The following is a 22,286-nucleotide window of genomic DNA, read 5'->3' as shown; positions in this document are numbered from 1 at the left end:
GCCAGCTCCTACAGAGAACAGAGATGATAATCATCATGACATACCAAATTTCTCTTCTGAAGTACCTGGACACTTGTAGCAGAAATGCTGAGTCACAGCCTGAAGCAGTGATTGAGCACCTGGCGGGAAGGCAGGGCCAACCAAGGGGAGCTCAGGTGCATGCAGTGCTGCTGAGTGACCAGAAGGGGTGGAGGTAGGATCCATCTCTTCCCAGACCTCATTTTAGGGTTGGCAGTGAAAGAAGTGTATCTTGCTGAAGATCCCTGCCTATCTGAGGCATTCCAGAGGTAAGAAGTTTTTCTTCCTTTGTTTCTGTGTCTATGACTGTTGTATTTGGGTTTGTCTTCTTTTGCTGTAGCCTAGGACTTTGCCATCCTACTCTTATCGCTGTACTTTCCATCACACTATAGCATTGCAACGTGAAAGGCAACTCATTTAGTAAACAGATGCTATTAAGATTAAGAAAAGGGAAAAATACAAAACTGTGTGGAAGAAAATAGGACCATGTTCAAGGTGTAAGCATCAATCCATAAGGTGATTTGCCTGTAAGTAATGTTCGTGCTGTGAAGAACTAAGAAATTAAATGCATTTGCACCAGATACAAACACCAGATGAGAAACTGAATGTAAAATCAAGATGTATGTATGAAGGTACTAGACTGAGAAGATTAGCAAAATAATCACAATGTCCATGCAACAAATCCATTTTTTCACTAGATTAAAATGTTGTTGTCACTCGCTATTACAACATATGAGTGTAAGGCCTCCAGAAAGCATTTCAACTAAAACTTTGGGTAGTTCACAGAAGCCACTTATTTCAGTAAGAGTAGGGGAATTTGTGAACCTAAAGGAAAACAGGAGAACTAGTTTATAAAGCTATCAAGATACACAAGCAAAACAATAAAAGATTCAGACTTCTACCACCAAAATATCCTAATATTAATGCAATTATATTACCGTGTTATTTGTGCATCTGTGAATTAGCTTTCCCTTGTGGAGTAGATCAGATGTCCAGTCACATCACCTGCTTTTCAGACTGTCTAATGTGGTAAGAGAAACAAATTAAGGTGATTAATAAAGCTAATAAGAAAGCTGGCCTTCACTGTCAAAGCATTAGAGCTCAAAGTTTTAATAAAAAACTATCAGGACAAACAGTGAAACTCTAGACTCAAGCACCCCAAAGAGATCCCAAAAAAGAGCTCCGTCTCCAAATATTCTTCTTGTATTATTCATAATATTCTTTAAGTAGTAATTCATATCCATCCCGGGTCAGCAGCTGAGAATGCCATTTGGGAGCTATTCCACAAGTGGATTAACACTGATATCCTCAAGAGGGCAAACCAAGATGCCTGGCAAAGGTATTTATGCTATATGACACAACTGTGTGGGCATGAAGCTCACGCGGCAGGACCTCTGGTAGATAATGCCTACACCAGCACCCACCTACTGGAAGGAGCCAGGAAAGTGCTTTGGAAAATGAAAAATGAGAACACTGCAACAGGCTGAAACATCCTTCTCTTGACATGAAGGAAAAACTGGAAAACAATTTTGTAAGCTGTTAAGTGGAGAAGCCTTCACTTGTCTCTTGGCAATCTTGAGCAGTGAACGCAGTATAAGACCTCAGACGATGTCAAGTACAAAGGCAGCTACTTGGGAACATGTTGGAGCCACCTAGGACAAAATACCTGTCTCCACAAAATAAGAAGCATCTCCAGCACATTTTGCATGGACCTTAACTGTTTCCTCACTACCATTGACATGTCTACCTTTAGAAAGTTTATGCTTCGTGTCTGGGAATTTAATCAAGTTGCTCCATCCTGCTGCCACAGTTGATCAAATGAGAATGATGAATCTGTGGACAAATTTGGTATTTTAAAGTCTGCTGAATGTCACTGGAAAAAAAAAATAAATAAATGAAGTCAAAGAAAACAAATTTTCCGGTCAATTTAAAGAACTATTTCACGAGGAGTATCTGTAGCATCTTAGTACTGTGCTGTCAGCTCTTTGCACTGCACTCAGCAGTAATGAAAGGAGGACCAAGGGAGGACGAGAGAGCAGCGAGGGCCAACATCTGCATTGGCTGCAAGGTACGTGGGATGGCTTAGGTTGGTAGAAATCATCTGGCTATGGCTAGAACAGCTCCTACGAGTGCAGCAAGGAGAATCTTTCATTGTCAAGGTTGAAAGTGGGACACAAACGCAGGCTTTGAAGAGAGTGAAACAGGCACCACTGGCAGGATAAGGTAACTCAGACATGGAATGGGCCTCAGTCTGCACCTAAGATCAAGGAAGGGTTGTCATCATTGACAGATGGCACCAGAGACCGGATCTCTGATGGTGGCAGTGACAGAAACACTTCTCTGTGTGGCAGCAGAATAACACAAGCAAGAAGCCAGACCTGGTGACTACCCTGCAGCAGCCTCCATCCAAGCACTCCAGCTCTCACCTTGCATCAGTGCTTGGCACCAAACAAGAGGCAGCAGCAGCTCATGTGGAGGTGGCTGCTTGCTGGGCACTCCTCTGTGAGGCTGCAAAAAGCTGCTCACAGCTCCAGACCAAGATCTGTTGTCACAGATGATGGCTGAAGAACTCGCATGATTCATCTGTGGTCTTGGTTTGAAAGGCTACTCTTTCAAACAAGAACTTGCGGATTACATTGAATTAAAATCAATTCAAGCTATTGGATACTGTGACGCTTGGTAGTACACATAATCTCTTTTATAAATACATAAATCTGCTCCTAACAGCAGCCAACACCAAGCGCTTCTAAGGAGAATACAAAAAAGCATAATCCTTGCTAGTGAAGAACGGTTGTAAGCTGTAAAAAATGGGATCTATCTTTCTAAATGTATGCTAACGAATTTCAGATGGTACACAGATAGAAGGGATAAAGAGCAAATCTTTCTTTGTGTATTATTTCTTTCCTATCTTTTTTTCAGTCTTATCTGTTTGATCTTCATGATGTACTGCAGCAATACCAGCAGTACTTATAACATAAGGATCCAAAGCAACGTGGGAAATGAAGAAATAGCCATCACCAGATCAACTGATATTAATTATACAGTGAATGACAAACGTTTCCTTGCTTCTCTTTTGAAGCTGTCAATTTTTATTCTGTGCCATCCAGGATTTTGGGTAGTTGCAACAAGAAGCACCCCCTGCTTCCTCTGCACCCTTCTCGATTTCAGAATTTATAGGGTCTATCGGGCTGTTGCTTGTCTTCTTTATAGTGAACAAGTTCAGCTTTTGTGAATTTTGTGTGCCCTGAGCCCTTTCTCTTTCTGGAAAGGACTGATCTTTCTGCACAGTATTGTAAGCAAAAAAATATGATGCTGTTCTACAACTGGCAGTATCACAGTGCTGAGTGTAGTCCTTCCATTAAAGCTTTCTGCAGTGTAACAGTCTGGGCTGCTTTCTGTTTGATGCACTGCGCTTATAGAACTGCCTGTATGGATCTCTCAGTCACTTCCATGAGTTAATTTAGGCCTCTGTGAAATAAGTACTGTATATATATTACCCTTCTAAATACAAGGGGGGTAGGGAAGGAGAAAAACTGAAGAAGACCAATTCAGAACTCATATTTTATCAAGCTGAGAATCTCAGTAATAATTTAAGCTACATAAACAGTAATGAAAAAAGTCATATGTTGCATCTTCCTGTAATTATTACTCACGTTTTTTTGCTACTCTTTCAGCCTTTGCCAGCAGTAGCTCGATATATGTGACTCATTGTAAATTTGGGATTTTTTGCTTAATATCATGCAGCTATCATTGTCTTCCATTACACTTTAAGGTAATATTTAATTAAGTTTTTATCTTTATCAATATAACATAAAAAAAATTATTCTCTCTAATAAGGCGGAAATTAGAAGTCAATTTCTAAGATGTCTCATTTTGAAAAGTTCTTTTAAAAGCAGGGGGACTGCCATTTTGGATTAGGTAACAATTCATTTCATGTTTTAGAGCACACAGTAGTTGAGAGTTATTTACTTAGTACGCTCATCCTGGTTTTCCAATGCAGCTCATGTTTTGTTTGTCCTGACTACCAACTCCATTTCTGTTGTAATCCAATATAGAAATAGCTGAGGACCTGATGTTTCCCACCTCCATTTGTATTCCGAGGCTGCAATACCCCTCTCTCCTACTGTCTAACATCTCATTTGAACCTGTGGTGCCCTCTCAGAATTGGCTTCATCACAAAGCCCTGCATGCGATGGTGCCAAACGTGCAGGTAGCCCAGCCTCCTTTTCCACACTTCCCTCGTGCAGTTGATAAGTTCTCAGATGCCAACAGTTTCTGAAGTGGTTGAGAGCCATCTCATTTGGAGTGATGCAGTAGTACACTCTTCCTTCTCACCCTTGTCACATCTTGTATGTGAAACATCTAATAAATGAGCAGTGACTCAAAGAGCTCTGTGAAAATACTGAGAGACAGAGTGGGATCTCGTGTACGAGAAGACTGTCAACAGAGTTACATGATTGAGTGAGAGAGAAAATCTAGTAAAATAACACAGACAAAAGCATGGTTTGCTTGCTATTCACCATGCCTCTGTAACATCGTGGTCTATCTCTAAGCTGTACTTTCTACTACACTGCTGGCTTGCAAAACTTTTAATGGAACAAGTTTTTCTGGCAGAAGAACACTGATTCTTATCTTTAATGAGCAGCCTCTCTATCATTTTGCTTTGGGAAACAGCTTCCTGGTTGTAAACTGCTTGAGAGTGCTGACAACTTCAAAAGCAGCTGGTAGAGATTTTCTTGCAAAGTTCAGGAAGGATCTCAAAAATGCTGAAGGCTGCAGACAATGTTGCTATGAAGCAGGAGGACTCTGCGTCCCAAAATGGAGAAATGACAAGTTGGGATATCAATGACATCAAACTTCCCCAGGTATGTGTCTGTATCTTAGAAATTTACCCAATTCTGATCGGTCTTCTCCACTTCAGAACTCTCTCTTTCATCTATGCCTCATTGCATTTATGCTCTTTGTCACCCTGAGCTATAGGACTACGTTTTGCTTGAAGGGCTAGAGAATATCCAGTAATATGGTCTTTCTATCCTTTTCTGGTCCCGTTACCTAAAAATCATACCCATGTACTCCATGGAAAACCCGTGACACCCCACACCTCAAACCTCATGACGCCTCAATGCCATCTTCAAAGACATCTTAGTATGTATGTGCCAGATTCCTCCTGCCAGGCTGTTTTGCCATCCAGCTCTGTCCTTCACCTTCCAACCCAGCCCTCTTACCTGATCTCAGTCTCTTCCATGCTGTCTCACTGCTGCTCGCCCAAAGCCTCCATGTCCCGGGCCACCTCCTTCCCCAAGGTCACCTTCACCTGCATTCAGCCTGGAGGCTTCCTCCATACCTTTCTCTATGCTCTGAAATGAGGGTGCTCAGCAGTTTCTATCTTCAAAGTTCATATTCTTACTGCTATAATGGCTCTCAGTGGCTGGGAACAGCAATTTTAAGTAAAGCTCTAATACCTTTATTATGATCAACCTTTTCCCTCACCATCAGAGGGTATGCTTCATGTTTTAAAGCTTATTACATTTTACTGTGTTAATTGTAGCAATAAAAGAGTTGTGTAATTAGTTATTTGTCTTATTCTATTTTCCACTGAGATGTTTTGTTCTTTTATTGTTCCTTACAGTATTGCCTCTGGAGTTTTTTTTGTTTGCTTTTTCTGCTCATTCGCCAGTGTTGAAAATAAAACCTGACCTTTGGTTTTAGACTTCAAAAAATCACTGTGGAAGACTTCCATGGCACTTTTAGGCCAAAAATCTAGAATGAAAGACCTGCAGATGTGCAAATAGCCTCACTTTGATTCAGTATTTGCTCTTTTTCCAGTGAGCTGAGCTAAATCAAGCCAGATGACTCAGAATAATGCTACTTTCATGACCTGAAGGGCAAAGCAGAACAGCATGTGTTGTTTTATGACAGGTACCCCATCTTAGTCCCCTGGAGCGATTCTGCACTAGGCAGAACCCACAGCCTTCTGGCCTGCCCTTCCTGGCTCTCTGGGGCTTGTGAGGAGCCTCATTTTTTCTGCCTTCCCTGTGCCATGCTCTCTGGCAGAGAGAGCTGCCAACCAACATTGCTGCTGCTGTGCTGGAGTGACCCAGACTTGGAGAAACCCAGCAGAAGGCCATGCTCGGCTGTTAGATGAGCCCTCCTTTAGCCTAATGTTTTGTCTCTTTTTTGTCTCTTTTCAGGACGTGAGACAGACAGACTGGTTTCAGGAATGGCCAGATTCCTACGTAAAACATATTTACAGCTCAGAGGATAAAAATGCTCAGAGGCACCACAGTAGCTGGGCAATGAGAAACACCAACAACCACAACTCTCGTATCTTAAAGAAATCCTGCCTTGGGGTGGTGGTCTGTGGCAATGACTGCTCTACTTTGGATGGCAGGAAGATCTACCTGAGGCCAGCCATATGTGACAAAGCTAGGCAAAAACAACAGCGTGAGTATGGGCATGGCTGCTCGTTACGTGGCAGCTAATAAGTGAAACCACATAAGCCAAATCAAAATGGAGGATACTCTTTGGGTTACCCAGCCATTCCTGTACTCAAATGCAACTCTTAGAATACTGCACTTCACATTTCTTCATATTGGAGGGCGTTGTGTGTTTGCTTGTTTCCTTTTGGGCTTAATAATCCTTAGAGGTTCCTTCCAACTTGTGATATTCTATGATTGTATGTGTTGGTTTCTTTTTTTCTGATGGAAGATGGCTTGAGATTGATTTGCAGCCTTCTCAGGCCCTGCTGACCTGAGTGTTATTTCATGGGCCCAAGAGTAACTTGGGGAAGTCTTGCAGGAAAGACAGTGCTCATTAACTACAATGGCTGGCAAATAGAGAACAAGTCTTATGAGGAGAGGCTGAGGGAGCTGGGATTGTTCAGTCTGGAGAAGAGGAGGCTCACGGGAGACCTCACTGCACTCTATGACCTCCTGAAGGGAGGTTGTGGTGAGGAGGGGTTTGGCCTCTTCTCCCAGGCAACAAAATGAACCCAATGGAATGGCTGCAAGTTGTACCAGAGGAGGTTAAGTTGGACATAAGGAAGAACTTTTTCTCCCAGAGAGTGGTCAGGCACTGAATGGCTGCCCAGGGAGGTGGTGCAGTCGCCATTCCTGGCAGTGTTCAAGAGGTGTCTGGATGAGGAGCTGCGAGGTATGGTTTAGTGCTTGTGGTAGCAGTGGTGATGGGAGGATGGTTGGGCCAGATGATCTTGTAGGTCATTTCCAACCTTACGATTCTATGATTCCATGATAGGCCTCATGGCCACGTTGCCAGAGACAAGATGGTACTAACAGAGAAAATGAGCTGGACACACATCCTTCGTTTAGGTATTTCAAGATCTTCTGTATTCCTCAATAGAGCTACTGTTTTTTGAAACCAATTAACATTTTAGCTAAAGAAAGGTTTTTACTGGAGCACTCACTGAGGTCAGAAAGACGTCCCATAGAAAAATCCAAAAGAACCATACCTGACATTCCAGGCACTTTCAAGAACTGAAAGAAAAATGCTAAGACCTTTGAAGGTGAAAGCTCTTAGCTGACCATACTAAATGTGGAAATAGTCTTTGCTAGTTACATTTAATAATGAAACAGAATAAATGTAACTATTTGTTTGCTTATGTTTATGTGTTTTTTTTTTGTTGTTGTTGTTTTTTGTTTTTTGTTTTTTTTTTTTTTTCATATTTATTCTCAGTGCAGTTTCTAAGCCCCAAAATAGAAGTGGCAGTCCATCCCTAAGTGAACCATTGTACCAGATGGGATTTACCTGTCTGGCATTACATAGGAAATACTTCCCCCTGTTTTTTCTCCAGGGAAATGCTGTCCAAACTGCAATGGACCCCTGCGACTCCTTTCCTGCCGAGGCCATGGGGGTTACCCAGTCACCAACTTCTGGAGGCATGAAGGCAAGTTCATATTTTTTCAGGTTGGTATAAAATTACCTTACGTTATGCACATTAAAGATATATTTTTTTTTAATGTATTGATTAAGGAAATTTTCTTGTTCCAACAAATAAGGGTCATGGAATATGATAACAATGCAGTTGTAAGGTCAAAAATTTTCACAATGAGTGTGCAAGTTCCCAAGCAACCTAATCTAACTGAGGGCATCCCCGCTGGAGCAGGAGAATGAGTGAGATTCCCAGTGGTCCTTCCCAATCTAAATTACTCTATGCTTCTATAGTTTCACAGCACTTTTTCTGTTTACGCTCCCACAAGAACCTGTTGATTTTCAAGTATTTTTCACCATATATAGGGAACAAATAATTATCAAAGAATCAGAACTGCCACTTTATATCAGCCTTGCTGGGAACCCTTACGTAGACATGATGCTACTCCAAGGGATTATGTATGAAAAATACCATCTCTGCATTATACTCAACCTATACCTGGAAAACAATGCATCCAATGTTTAAATAATTGGAACTATTTTTGGAAGCCATAGACCTAGTTTAGTACCACACACACTGCGTTGCCTTCTAGTCTTCTGAGTCTTTATAGTTCTCTTTCATTTACATGCAGGTTAAATAATACTAAATCTCTGTGGGAGCTAATAGAAATTAATGTTCTGCTAAACACGTCCAAGAAGGGTGATAACAGCTGCAGGGACAATGTAGCCAGCTGACCTTGTGGCTTTAATTGGGTCTCCAGTGTGGGGAGTCTCCTCTGCTTGTCAGTGTGGTATACTGCTTCACGATTTAAGGGAATTTCTGCCCTATCGCACTTCATCAGTGAAGCAGTCATCTGCTTGTTACTTGAGCTCAAATTAAATAAGTCTTATTAAATACAAAGCATTAAAACAGGCCATGTGTATGTTTTTGGCCTCTGCAAAAAAATCCTACTCCCGTAAGATTAATAACAAGACTGTTTGTAAATATCGCAATTCCTTTCTCAAGTCCAAAGGCGCTCATGACCATCCACGTCCAGAAACAAAACTAGAAGCAGAAGCAAGGAGATCCATTCAGAAAGCGCATGCAGCTTTTTCTCCACCTTCTCCAACACTAATAAAGCTCCAGGAGATCAAGGTAACTTCTATTATCAACAAATTAAATTGCAGGGCAAGGGATCCATGGTGCAAGACACTTCCTATGAGGAACCTTGTCTTTGGGTGGGAGTGGGTTTTATGTCTCTACATTTCATTCCCCCGTTGTCAGGTACAGAAGGAGCAGGGCTGTCCTGAGTCCACTGCTGGCATTCCCCAGTCCAGAGCCTCTTTTGGGCTGGAGGCAGGGCTGGAGGGCTATCAAGTCACTATTCACATCATTCTTGGCACAGTTTTTATCCATATAACTCATGCTTGCAAATAATTCTTGGCCTCATTTTATTTAGTGGTATGTACGTAACTTTTTCCTTCTTTAAAAATGCACAAGTTGCCTCTAGAAAATTTTCCTACAAGTATAAGTGCATCTCCAGAAATGAAATAACTTATAAACAAATCTGGGAATAAAGTAATTAGGATTTAGTCAATTCTGTATTGACATCGAAGGAGAATATTAGTAGGTTTTAGATGGATTTAACTTTTAATATGAGAAAATTTAACAAATGAACATAAAAACTGGAACATCTTTTTGATAATAACTGGGCTCATGAGGACTATTTGTGTATGTGTGTGCATACGGAGTGTAGTATTTAATTTCTGAATGCCATAAATACTGTGTAGTATTACCCATATTATATCTCTGTCATATACTGAGTGTGGTATCTGGACAAAACAAATTGTCATTAACAGGGCAGATCTACAAATCTCTGCCCAAGCAGCTGGAAGTGGAAGCTCTTATGAAAGACAAGCTACAGAGGTCCTATAGACCCCTGTGTGCCTGATGGAGTCAGAAGATAGAGAAGTAAGGCTGCATTTAGTGACTTTCCTTGCAAAGGTTGCGTTACACCCACCTGTATGCCACTCGTCTTTATATGCATTTTGTCTTTTGAAGTGCTGGAGGAGGCATTTCCTCCCCAGCCCCGCATTAAGGACAGTGCTCATACCCTTTCATCAACAGATAAAAAAGATAACTGGACCAAATGCAGAAGGACTCCTTAAAATACATGAGGGAGGAGGGGAATTCATAGCTCACAGAGTAGTTTACAAGTCAGCAGAAGTTAAACCCATTTAAATGGAATATGAATTTAAAAGTGCAGCTATTTCTGCTAGTAATATGCAGAAGGACACTAGCAAACAGAACTTAGGTGTGATTCTCATGATGACATACTAACTCGGGATGGGAAAGTTGGAGAACACACAACAGGCTGACAGTGACCTCTTGACACAGGTGAGTGGGAACACAAGAAAATAAACTTCCATGTTAGTATTTAACAAAGACTGAAACAATGATTCTCATAATATTGGTTTAATTCCGTCCTTTTGAGGAGGACACATAAGAAATGAGGAAGATACTTAGGAAATTCTTCATCTAGGAAATGTTATTGAGTCTTGTGGCTTATTTAATTTTATATCTGAGCCTGAATGTTTAAAGAGTCTTTGTCCATCTCTTTCTACAACATTGCCCTGTTGTTTTGAGTTCAAATTTTAGTAGGAGTAGGAACAGATCACAAATGTCTTCAGTATCCAATTATTTAATAAATACTGAACTATCTGATTAATTAACGGCCTACTTGTCAGCTGGCCTGACTTCATGAAGTCAGAGTGGGACTTGAGAATAACTCATGATATTCTTGTTTGCCATGACCAGTTGTAATACAATTTCTCACATGCAATTGGTATTGCTGAAGCTGAGAGAAGTCTTCATAGAATATTTGCCTGTAATGTTTTGAGAAGAAACGAGGAGGGAGAGCCATAGAAAATACATGGGCCCAAAATAGAGCAAGTGATATGTAGGATGTTTTTACTATGGCGTCACCTGATTTTTAGCTGAAGATGTGCTAGTCCTAAATTAGGTCACTGGAATTTCTTCTCATGGTAAGGGGAGAGCAGTTGAAAGGAGCTTTTCTACTCTGGCAGTTAACAAGACAGAAAATCACTATAATTAAATGGACACAAAGGCAGTATTATAAGGAGCAGAGATCTGTAAGTACTAATCAGAAATGATAGCCCAGAATGAGTATTCTGACAGGAATTAAATACTGTACAATTATAATCCAATAATTAAGGTATTTAAAGAAGTTGCAAAATATCCAGGGAAAAAAATGACTCAGAAGAATAATTCCACTGTGTTGCTCCCTCCTCCTATGAGAGGAGTTTATGGCCAAAATATAATTTTAGGATAATAAAAATAGTCAGTTAAGAACACTTCAAAACAACCATTTAAAAAATAATATTTTGTATATTTTCCAAGCTCCATAGAAATAATTTAAATTCTGTGGAATCAAATGTTTCAGTGCATTCATTTTCAGGTGCTCCTTCAGTATATCCTGATAGCTGTGAACGTGAGATCTAGTGATTCTTTTTGTTTAAAACAGAATTTAGCTGAAAGCCAGTGAGCCAAGCCCAGAACCACGAGCTCAGAGCCCCTGCTAGATTTGCCCCCAATGCCCCTGGCTCTGCTCTAAAAGGAGGTCCTGCTGCTGTGCCTGCTTTATTCTCTGCGTTAATTTAATGCCTTTTTTGTATGCACTCACTGCTTTTTGGTTAAAGTTGCTAGTCTGGACCGTGTTGCAATAATCCTCTCCTTGCTTTCCCAAGTCTCTGACAGGTGAGGTGCCCACCCAGAAGGCTTTGCCTTTGCTCCTTTCCAAGCCAGACCAGTGTGTGCCACCTCCCAGTTTTGGGGGATGTTTAAGCACAAGCTCCCTGCAGCAGACAGCAGGCTGCTGCGTGGAACAGCCACCATATCCGATGGCAGCGGCGGAGCACGTGGAAGGCCAGGTGCACCCTGCTTATGGTGGCTCGTGCACACGGGCCTGGAGCAGCCCCCTGCACATCCCTGGTGAGCTGCCGGTTACAAAGGGAGGCCACGATCTGCTCAGGCCCAGTGTTGGCCCCCTGGGGGAGGAATCCTGCGAGGGAAAAGCTCCTCCAGCCTACAGCCTCCCTCCTCCATCATACCCTCTGCCTCAGCATGGGCCCGGCCTGCAGGGCTCACACCAGCAGCACCAGCAGCTCCCAGCACTCTTCAAGGGAAGCTGTGGTGACGTGGAAGAAGGAAGGCGCTGCGTGAACCCCAGCTACTGCAACAACTTGTTTTGTAACCTGTACCCATTACGATGACTGGGTTAACGTTTTCTCTCTAAATGCACCTCCGCCAATGGGCAGCATCTTTGCTTTTAGACATAAGGAAGGGCTTTTATGCCTGCTCTCTTTCTACTTTTTTTCTTTTCCCTCACTACTTTATTAATCTAACAAAGTCATCATCTCTTCTTACAAACTACCCTCGTTGCTACCATGCAGCTTGGCAGAATTTCATGGCACCGTACCGCCTGACCTAGTTTCACACATTTCTGTACTGAAGGTGCCCCACTATTTTTTCCTGCCAATTTCCATTGGTAACAAATTCTTCAGCATCCTTTCCTGCATATCAGCCTGTGTTTCAACCACTTCTGCAATCTATATTTCAGCAGGAGATATCAGTTCCCTAATTTGTTTAAAAAAGTAGGGTGCCAAAAATGAATTTTCTTGCCTGAATTTAGTGCCCAGCTTCGAGAATTTTGGCAAAGGCTTCTTTACCTTTTCTACCATAATTCAATCTGATTTTCCCAATGTTTTAACTCTCTGGACCATGTCTCAGGGGCCACCATCCAACACCACGCAGCAGAAAGCCCCAAAACATGCCCCCACTGCCATCTCTGCAAGGAAGAGCTGAGGGATGCCAAGTCTGGAGCCATGTCTATGGCTGGTTCCCTCAGCTTCTATGGCTTCACATGCTGCCAGCCCCTGAGGTCAGACACAGTGCTGGAAGTCTTGACCAGCCCTGCCTGTGGAACAAGCCATGCCCAGGCAAAATGAATTTTTATTGAGATGAGTCTGGGAGAACAGTATTGCAAAACCCATGGCAATAAAAAAAAACTGCACAGTACTTCAGACCATGGCATATCTGGTGTCCATCAAAACAGGTTTGGTCTTCTCATGGGAACTTACATCAGCCTTCCAGAACCTGAAGGACTTCTACAGGAAAGTTGGGTGGAGACTTTATATAGTGATACAATGAGGGGAAATGGCTTTATACTGGAAGAGAGTAGATTTAGACTAGACGTTAGGAAGAAATTCTTTACTGTGAGGGTGGTGAGATGCTGGAGAGAGTTGCCCAGAGAAGTCATGAATACCCCCTTCCTGGAAGCATTCAAGGCCAGGCTGGATGGGGCTTTGATCAACCTGGTCTAGCAGGAGGGAGGTGTCTGTGCCCAGGGCAGGGGGGTTAGAAATAGACAGTCTTTAAGGTCCCTTCCAACACAAACCATTCTATGATTTGTCTCTCTTTTTCTGCTTATTTTCAACTTTTTAGATTCCATCTTTTTTTGTTTATCACTTGGGAATACATCGGTTATAGGAAAACTCTCATTGTGAAGAGCGGAATTTAAAGACATTTACAAGACTGGAACAAATTATATTTATAGAATGTTTCAAAATGTTTGTGAAACAAAGGCTGTGTAGTGAATTTTTTATGTGGAAAAAATCTAAATGTGGATCACAATAGGACAGCCTGTCATACACAAGGGTCAGTTCACCAAACTTTGCCAATCCCATGCCAATTCCCAAGTCTGTGTGCATTTTAAGCTCCTTTGGATCAGTGTCTCAAAGAAATGTCAAGGGTATGAACATCCTTCACCTCCAAGACAGTAAAAGGGAAATCGATGAGAGCCATCAGCACAGGTGCTCTGAGAGGTGAGATGCAGGAAGGGCAGGCAGATCCCTTGGGGCTGCATGTCCCATAGCTGACATTCCTCTGTGGCTGCCCAACCAGCCACACCAGCACCAACCCTGCCTGACATATGTCTCGCCTCTCCCCCACAAACCTTACGTCATGCAGCTCCTGCTCATGATCCCATGCACTCAGGCTTTGGGACTATACCCCACTTTGGGGAGACAGCTGGCCCCACTGCTGTATCCCACTGATTTTCCAAGTTAAATGTGTTCTAGGCTCAGGGATAAAGTGCCTTTTGAAAAGGAGGGAAATGAGACACAGGATGACCATTTGATTTTGCTCAGGTTAAGTAATCACAGAAAGGCCTTCCAGATTTGCATGCTGTCAAGGTCAGTTTGACCTTTCCACGTTGTGGCACTGATTTCTGTGCTGGCAGCAGCTCCCTCCTTTTTGGTACAATCACACGTTGGTTCAGTATGGTGCCACCTTTATAACCATTTGGCTCAGAATATGAAGACACATGTCCCAGGTGTGGCCTTTCCAAGAAGAGCTTTTCGCAACATATTTAGAATGCGTGAAAAGAAATGTCTGTACCTCTCTGCTGTAACCCTCTCTTAAGCATTTGTAAGGTATTGTGCCCAGCTGTGAGCATTGACAGAAATCAGAGGTGAAAGACAGTACTGGCTACATTTTATCCTGCAATTTGAAGAAAATACCAGGAACACAGAGACAGTTGTACTGGCTTTGTGAATATCACTGCATGGCATGGATGCACTACACTCACTGCTTTCCCAAGGACCCAGCTCTGGAAGCCCTGCCTTCAATATTCGTTGGAAGTAGTCCCAGTGCTTGCTTCTAAGCAGATACTTTCATCCATGATGGCTCATCAGAGACACTGTAGAAAAGTTACTCAGAATCATAACACAGCCAAGCTATGTCTCACAAAAATATAGTATTGCTGGTGTTTTTGTTTTTTGGTTGTTTGTCTTTGGTTTTGGGTAGTTTTTTGTTTTTGTGGGGTTTTTTAATCAGGCAGAATTTAAAGATGAAATATAGGCATATAATCAGATAAAGATATAAGGCAGCAACCAGATACTTCCAATTTTTAATGCTGTTATCTTGAGAATATCATTGTAAGGAAGAGAAATGCTTCTGTATCAGTCACACTAACAAGGAAATGGGAATGCCAAAGAGGGATTTGACCTACACAGTTTCTTTCAGCCTTCTCTAACTTCGCAAGTGAAAAAAGTTACAGTAAGAATGCAATCAGACATTCTCATTTTTAACCACTGATGCAAAATCTCCTCTTTCTATTGTCAGACTGAGGCTATACTGTGTGCAAGATAATGGGCTGCTTTCTAAAATACACTCCTAAAAGCTTTCTCTCTGATTTTAAACAAAACATGTGCGGAGTAAGTTCTGGGGGATACAATCCAAGTAACTTTATCAATGATTTTCTTTCTTCTTGGCCTCTGTGAGGTGTACTACCCTGTGCATCTGGTACTCATAGAAATTTTGCTGTGCTTCTCCTTAATGTCATCATTTGAGGCTTTTTAGATAGTTATGACCAAGGAGTTAGAATGAAACCACATAAACTTTTACTTAATTGCAAACAAAATGCAGAAGTGGCTCCATGGTGGGACACAGCAGGGTGGCAGGAAAGGTGGAGGAAGATGAGAAGGTGGTGCAGTCTATTTGAGAGGAGGAAGTGAAGGAACTCTGATGATATCCGATTATAAATAGAAGCAATCAGCAATCAAAGCAGAGCATGAGTAGGATATTAATGCTGCACATCCAAATACCCTAAACAGTTTGAAACTGGCTCTTGTGCAATGTCCTGCTTCAACACAGTGCCTCCTTCTCCCAGAGCTGCTGTAATCCCCACGCTCCAGGGGGTTTTGTCTTCCACAGAGTAAATTTCAACACTGCTCATCTTCACATGCAAGGAAGCATTGCCGTCAGTGCAGGATGACAAGTCTATGAGTCCTGGCAGGACGCTCCCAAGGGTCCTGGTGACCATCGAGTTGAACTTAAGATATCAATGCATCCACATGGCCAAAAAGGCAATATTCAAAGGCCACGTGGACAAGTTCCTGGGCTCACTGCTCTGTGTGTCCCTTAAGTACAAGTTGGACACGGGATGTCAAGAGATCCCTTCCAACTTCAGCCATTCTGTGATTTCAGGAACATTTAATATCCGATGCAGCTCTTTAGGCAGTTACTGTCTCCTCATTGGGTGCTTGAGTTTTGTGAGCTACGGGATGACCTCCTGGATGGCAAGCAGTTCCTGAGGCACAGACAGGCCTTCAGAACACGGGACAAGCCAGGAAGGCCTTTGACCAGCTTTTCACACTGAGTTCACTCCTGCTGTTTCAAGTCACTAAACAAAGAGCCAAATCTGGCTGGGAGGGCTTGTCTCTGGTTAGAGTGTTCTTCATTTCTCAAAATCAGTAATGCCACGATTTGAACTGCAGCTCTTCACATCATTCGGCAACCGTACCATCAGTGATGTGACATAAGTCTTCTGTCATCAAGCATTGCACTGTTTGCTCTTCTAAAGACAGTCATAAATAATACAAACCACAGTACAAGCGATGTCCTCTTTGCTTGCTGCTTTCTGTGCTTGATAGAAACTGTCAGGCAAAGGCCAGAACCATGAGGCTAGTGAGTAACCATCTCCTTGGTACTTCCACAGGAGATGCTGAATGCTTAAGCCACACACACGTACGGCAGCTGTGCCTCACTGCTGTCAGTACACACAGCTGCAACTAAACAAAATTCTGTGGATATTGTAAATACCGTTGTCTTGCAAAGCTGTTTGCCATACTAGTAGATTTCCTCTGCATGTCACAGCAGTGACAGGAAGAGTGTGATATCAAGGAGGACACCCGGCACTTGGCCACTGCCTCCAGCAGAGCAGAGCCTCTGGAGGCAGAGATTTTCCCTCAAGGCCAAGTTAAGTGTGTTCTGGTTTTATTTCCCTCTTATAGCTCTTTCCTTTAACACTAATGCTTTCCCAACAAAGTTACCCTCGGGTGCCAAGGGACCGCTTCACTGTTTCTCATTGGTTCATCACTCTGATGACCTATTCAAGTAAGAAGAAAACCTCATTCAGCAGCAATAAACTTCAAGTTTTTCTAAATAGATACTTTTGAATACCATCTGTGGGCATTTGCATGAGAACTGTATAACTGGTCAAATTTATTTTGAAGTTGGTCAGCAAGTTCAGGAGTTATTAATGGGAACTGTCAGGCTAACAGGGAGATGGCTAAATATCAATCTGCATTTACAGGGCTGGGAATCCAAGCATATCTCTTACCAGTTCACTGCAGAGTGAACGCAGCACAGACAGTGCTGCTTCTACAAGAGGCTGTCACTATCCAGATAAACTATGTAACATGGTCTTTTTTCCAATAAAGTAGTCCCTCCATTTCCATGATAACTATAGTCTTTCCAACTCCTATTCTATTTTAGTGCTGTTGATAGCTAAGCACAGACTTACAGCAAAGGAGCAAAAAAACCTGTAACTGAAATCCTTGCTCAGGTTGTTTACCAGAAACACTACCATCCCAGCACTGCAAATGGCCAAGTGGCATTAGAAGCGAGAGTCAGTAGAGGTAGTTTTTCTGAGAAACTCTGTCAAGGAAATGAATGTAATTTTTAAGCTAAAGTTGTGATCCAGAAAGTCTTGATTTACTTTATCCTAACAGTGCAGGCTCTTTGCTCATTGTAGGAACAGAGCTGTAGGAATTTGAAACTACCACCACCAAACTCACTGTTCCTGCAGGCAATCAGCAGCAGCTGCATGACCACAGCTTAATTCTCCTTCAGATTCCAAGACAAAAGTTATTTTGTGTCTGGATCTTGTCTACTAAAAGAGTCAAGCCTGCTTCCAGGCCTGGGCTTCTGGAAAGCTCTCGAGCACAACAAGAGAAAGCTGAGCTCACACACATCTTCCTGAAGGCCAAGATCATCTCCGTCTGCAAAGTGGGTGGCTTGGGCACCGCCCTGAGCGTATCTGTAACACAAAGGCTTCTAAAAATAAAAAATAATAAAAAAAAGAAGGGTAATCAGAATCGCTGCTATGGCACAGCTCAGAGATCACACACCGATCAGCAGCGCATCCCACTGCGATTGCTTTGCTCCAGTGAGGGATGGTAAAAACAGGCTGTGATCCACAATACAATTTGGGTCTCACAAACACCTTTCTAAATTAGGGTCCCTGGAAAGGAAAGAAGAAAAACTTGATTTGGGGCTTTGCAGATACCCAGATAAATATTCACCTTATCATCAGGTTGCTTTTTGCTGTAGTTTTTCAGGTTCTACAGACCTTGCTTTTTTATGTGGAATTTTTAAAAAGACACAGTCCTTAGAGAGGGAGGAGGCTCCACATGGAACTGCTGGCAACTGCTTTGGTGGCTGCTACAGAAGTTGTCACCTCCCCTCCCCACACACATTTAAGAAGCTCTTTCCACTTCATTGCCATTGAGAAGTGCAGCTGACTTTAATATCTGCACGTTTATTTTCCCCAGACTTTACTTTCCAGATCACCATCTGTCTAGACACTGTCAATTACTGATGCGTGAACTCAAGGTGAGTTTAAAGGTACTCAATATTTTCTTCCCCCTGTAATTAAATTTCCAGGCAGTACTGAACCAACCCACTATATTCATATTTGTCATTTCAGGCAGACTTCACATTATCCACAAAAATGAAAGACCTTTACGTTGACTTTTACTGAAAATGAAATGCAGAAGTTTTGGGAAGTACCCTGAATTTCAGAGGCCTTCTGGAAGGTTTCATAACAGGAGCTGTCTTTGCCTTGGGTATCTCCCACCAAAAAAATATTAAATTGGGGCAAGAAGGATCCACTGACATGAGCTGTGCATTAATGCCACATTACATACTGCTGAGAAAAAATGGAAAAGCATTTGAGGAACAGTCAGACCAATGATACCCATCCCTATACTAACCCATACAAGGAACGATTCAGCTTTGCTGGGAAAAAAATCATTTACATTCTGCTTCAGTACAGTTTTCACTAAGTATCTCCCGGTGCAGTCAGACCCTCCTGCACATTACTTAGCGAGCACAGGTCATCATCTCCCAGAGATGCAGAGGCAGCTCTGCAGGCACTGCTGCAGACGGCAGGCAGCCCAGGACTGAGCATTCAGCCTGCACAGCACAACACAGTGCTAAAGAGATTAAGTTCTGTCTGTAGTTTGATCTCTGATGCTGCTGCCCTAGAAGTTATCATAGCCACTAGCATAGGTCAGATAAGAAAATAACCTAAAACCCAGTATATGAAAACAGTAACTGATTATTACTTTCATATCTGTTTCTCAAATTTCCCTCATATTATGCTGAGATTTGGGCCTTTTCCTGTACAGCGAGGCCCTGAATCCCACCACTCCCAAGCTGTCTGCTCCCTGTTCTTTGAAACCAGTCTATTTGTGTGATCACAGTTGAAGTTAGTTAGGAGGTAAGGATACTGGATTTTAGGGAAAAGATGAGAACGAGGTCCAGTATTTTGTGTTTGTTTTTTAAAAACTGCAACTGCTAGCTGTATCAGAGATGCTAGCACCTCTGTAAACATACATTAATAACCAAGTAAACCTGTTTTTTTAACAACAGAGGAAGGAGCTTCCTGCATTCCTCTGGCAGTGAGACAGCCCACAGCATCATCTTTAAAAACATGAGACAGGATTGGTGCCTTTTGCTTCTGAACAGAGCAGGTGGTGAAGCCTAAAGTCTCCCCCCATGAAAGGGGGAGGTGCTGTGCTGAGGGTATACACACTCCTGCATGCGTTTCATGGGATCAGCTCTCTCCTATTCCGTTCATGTAGGATCATTAAAGTTGGAAAAGACCTCTAAGATCATTTAGTCCAACATCCTGTCCTGTGCATGACCATTTTATAGTGTTTCTGTGGGGACATTCCGCCTTCCTTGTAAGAGCTGTTCTACAACACGCAGGTTTGTTACGCACGCCTTGGGGCAGAATGACCAACCCCTCATCTAAAAGCATGTCTGACTGAGCTAAGGAGTCAAGGTCCCAGCTAGGAAACTGGGGCTCTGAACAGACACAGAGCACATAGGGATGGAGACCGTGATCCCTGCTTTGGAAGTATATGCTCTTCTAGCGGCTGTGTTGAAACTGCATTTCTCTACAGCATTCCATCTTTTGTTCCCATTTATCTTGTGTTCCCATTTAGCATGCTGGCTGCCTTGGATCTCATTTAGAAGCTGTTCTCCCGGTCGCTGGGAAGCAAACTTGGGCCTTAAAATTCCACTCAGATTCAGACACTTAGAAGAAGCCCACTGAAGAGCAAGCTTTCCTGTTTCCCATTCCATTGTTTTATCATGGGCACCTGACTGGCAGGAACTTAAGGAGTTGGATGCCCAGTGGTCTAAACCCACAGCTTGATGCATTTTTTGTTTTCTTTTCCCTGAAATGCTCTCGACTTCTGAAAAAGCTATAAGGGAAAATAAATATAAATATTATTCAGCACAAATGGAAACTCTCGACTGTGGTATGCCACCTAATGGCAAAACAGCATCATTCTCCTGCACGTGTAGTAGTAAATACACATTAGAAAGCTGCATCCCAAAGCTTATCTTGCTTACTAAGCTTCAACAACCCGCAGAGTACCACTGCTCTGCAAGAAAACAACAATAATAAAAAACAAAACAAAACACAAAACCAAAACAATAAAATTCCTCTGCAAAAACAAACAAAATCAGGCAGAATTTTCATTCATACAGAAAAAGAAGATGTGAAGAAATGTCTACTTATCTTGGCTTTGCACACTGAGGAGTGATTTAATTTGATGGAATTTACAAGTCTTAATTCTCTTAGTGCTGCAACTTACCCAGCTACTCCTCACAGAACATTCTAACGCTAAGTCAGCAGATGTGCTATGTAGTCAGAAAACACCAGAATGCATGCAGTTGGTGAAGCAGGAAGGCTGTCCGTCCTGAGTTACGTAGAAACATTATCTAAGTTGCATCTCATGTCTTTTGTCTACCTATACAACAGGGTGCGTGTTTCACAAAAACAACTGTAATTTCAGTCTGCTTCTTACTGCCTTGAACAATGGTCGCGCAGCAGCACCTGGACCCCTTCAAGTGGGATACATCACCAGAGCTCAAATATGTTTCAGTTAAGGGAAAGTGCCATTTTATCCATCTCCAACGTTTCCATTCAGTAACAGAATCTAGCTTCTTCTCCAAATCCAACGCCATCAAGGCCTTGTGGTTTTGAACACTATTTTAAGGACTCAGGAGATACTCTGGGGAAAAAAAAAAATAGATGTAGGGCAACGTGTTAACTGTTTCTTTCAAGCAAACCATTACATAAGTCGTGTTACCAAGAAAGCTTCCTTCTCATCATTGCATAAAGTACAGAGCTTGACTCTAGACTGAATGATTATCAGATGGAAGCTTTAGTATTTGTAATGGGGGAAAGCCAAAGTAATACGTGCAAAAGTGCATTTCTGCAATCCAGACTGTTCTGAAGATGTACTTAAGCCTTTACATTATTTCCTTCCTTTAAAGAAAAACCTCATATGCCTATGAAATTCTGCCTGTGTTGGCTCAAGCCTACTGAGAAGATCAGGAGCTGAGCATCTGCAAACGTCTACAGCTGTCATTTGCTTCGAGCGGAGTCAGTCTCTAGTTTTCCTCTCCATTTACAGGCCAATGTTAGCACCTGTTGACCGTGTGTGTTATCTCTGATTAGACCGAGTCAAATTAGCATAACATTTGGTCACCTGAGCATCTTCTCTCCTCTTATAAATGGAAGGAGGGCTTTAAGTCAACACATTCCAACAACAGCAATGGAAAAAAACCTCTTGGGAAAAAGGACTGCGTAAGTATATATATGCACACACCTGATTCTTTTATTTAAGTAATTATGAGTATAAATAGCTAAGGACAACTTGCCAGCAGTAAACCAGTTATACCAACCAGTTTCTTTCTGTAGTAAATAAAAGGACAGTAAAAGTCAGTTGTAAAGAAGCACCACTAGCTTTGCCTTTGACTATTGACTTTGCCAAAGCTTTTAACTATTAAAAATTCCTACGTGGAATGAAGAAATAATAAGTCCTCACCTACTTCTTTGCTGAAACTAGTACTATTTTAATAGTGGCACATGAACAGACAGTAGTAGCGCCTGCTGATGGTAAACCATTTCAAGAGACAAAATAGCTTGACTTTGTCATATTGCTAAACATAAAAGAAGCAGCATATTAGTCATAACTAGGTCTCAACAGGAGGCTCACATAACTTTCTTGGAGAATAAGTATTTCACATAACCTTAATCATTGCCTGATGCCTTCGTTGAATCTACACCTCAATTTATAACAATCTCAACTTACAGCAGGTTACCAGGCAGTTTTTCTTTTGTGCCTAGAGTGTATTTCAAAGTTATGGCCAAGGTAGGAAAAGAAAAAAAAAAAAAAAACAGAACATAAAAAAACCAACCCAACAATAACAACGCCAGAAGCTCAGAAGTCTCGGT

General features: G+C 42.1%; 1 protein-coding gene across 2 annotated transcripts; it reads left to right on the top strand.

Moving 5' to 3' along the window:
* Positions 1 to 200: 200 nt before the first annotated feature.
* GCM1 (glial cells missing transcription factor 1) lies at positions 201 to 12,947 on the top strand. 2 transcript variants are annotated; one of them, XM_042886305.1, is made up of 5 exons: positions 201 to 287; positions 6,210 to 6,462; positions 7,829 to 7,941; positions 8,912 to 9,040; positions 11,653 to 12,947. In XM_042886305.1, exons 2-5 carry the CDS (start codon positions 6,315 to 6,317, stop codon positions 12,175 to 12,177), a joined length of 915 nt encoding a protein of 304 aa, XP_042742239.1. In that variant the 5' UTR covers positions 201 to 287; positions 6,210 to 6,314; the 3' UTR covers positions 12,178 to 12,947. The 2 variants fall into 2 exon arrangements, with proteins under 2 accessions (XP_042742239.1, XP_042742236.1); XM_042886302.1 differs by lacking the exon at positions 201 to 287 and adding an exon at positions 4,729 to 4,883.
* Positions 12,948 to 22,286: the final 9,339 nt, after the last annotated feature.

Source organism: Lagopus leucura, unplaced genomic scaffold, assembly GCF_019238085.1.
Source record: "Lagopus leucura isolate 7727_CA_CO unplaced genomic scaffold, USGS_WTPT01 Super-Scaffold_73, whole genome shotgun sequence".
Classification (NCBI taxonomy): Eukaryota; Metazoa; Chordata; class Aves; order Galliformes; family Phasianidae; genus Lagopus; species Lagopus leucura.
Note: the sequence above shows the minus strand (reverse complement) of the source record. Positions and strands in the feature narration are given on the sequence as shown.

Excerpts from the sequence above, each read along its gene's own strand:
- GCM1 (XM_042886302.1), top strand. The coding sequence starts at position 4,782 with ATGCTGAAGGCTGCAGACAATGTTGCTATGAAGCAGGAGGACTCTGCG. Across the intron at positions 4,884-6,209 it reads ATGACATCAAACTTCCCCAG|GACGTGAGACAGACAGACTG; the intron begins GTATGTGTCTGT and ends GTCTCTTTTCAG. Across the intron at positions 7,942-8,911 it reads GCAAGTTCATATTTTTTCAG|TCCAAAGGCGCTCATGACCA; the intron begins GTTGGTATAAAA and ends TCCTTTCTCAAG.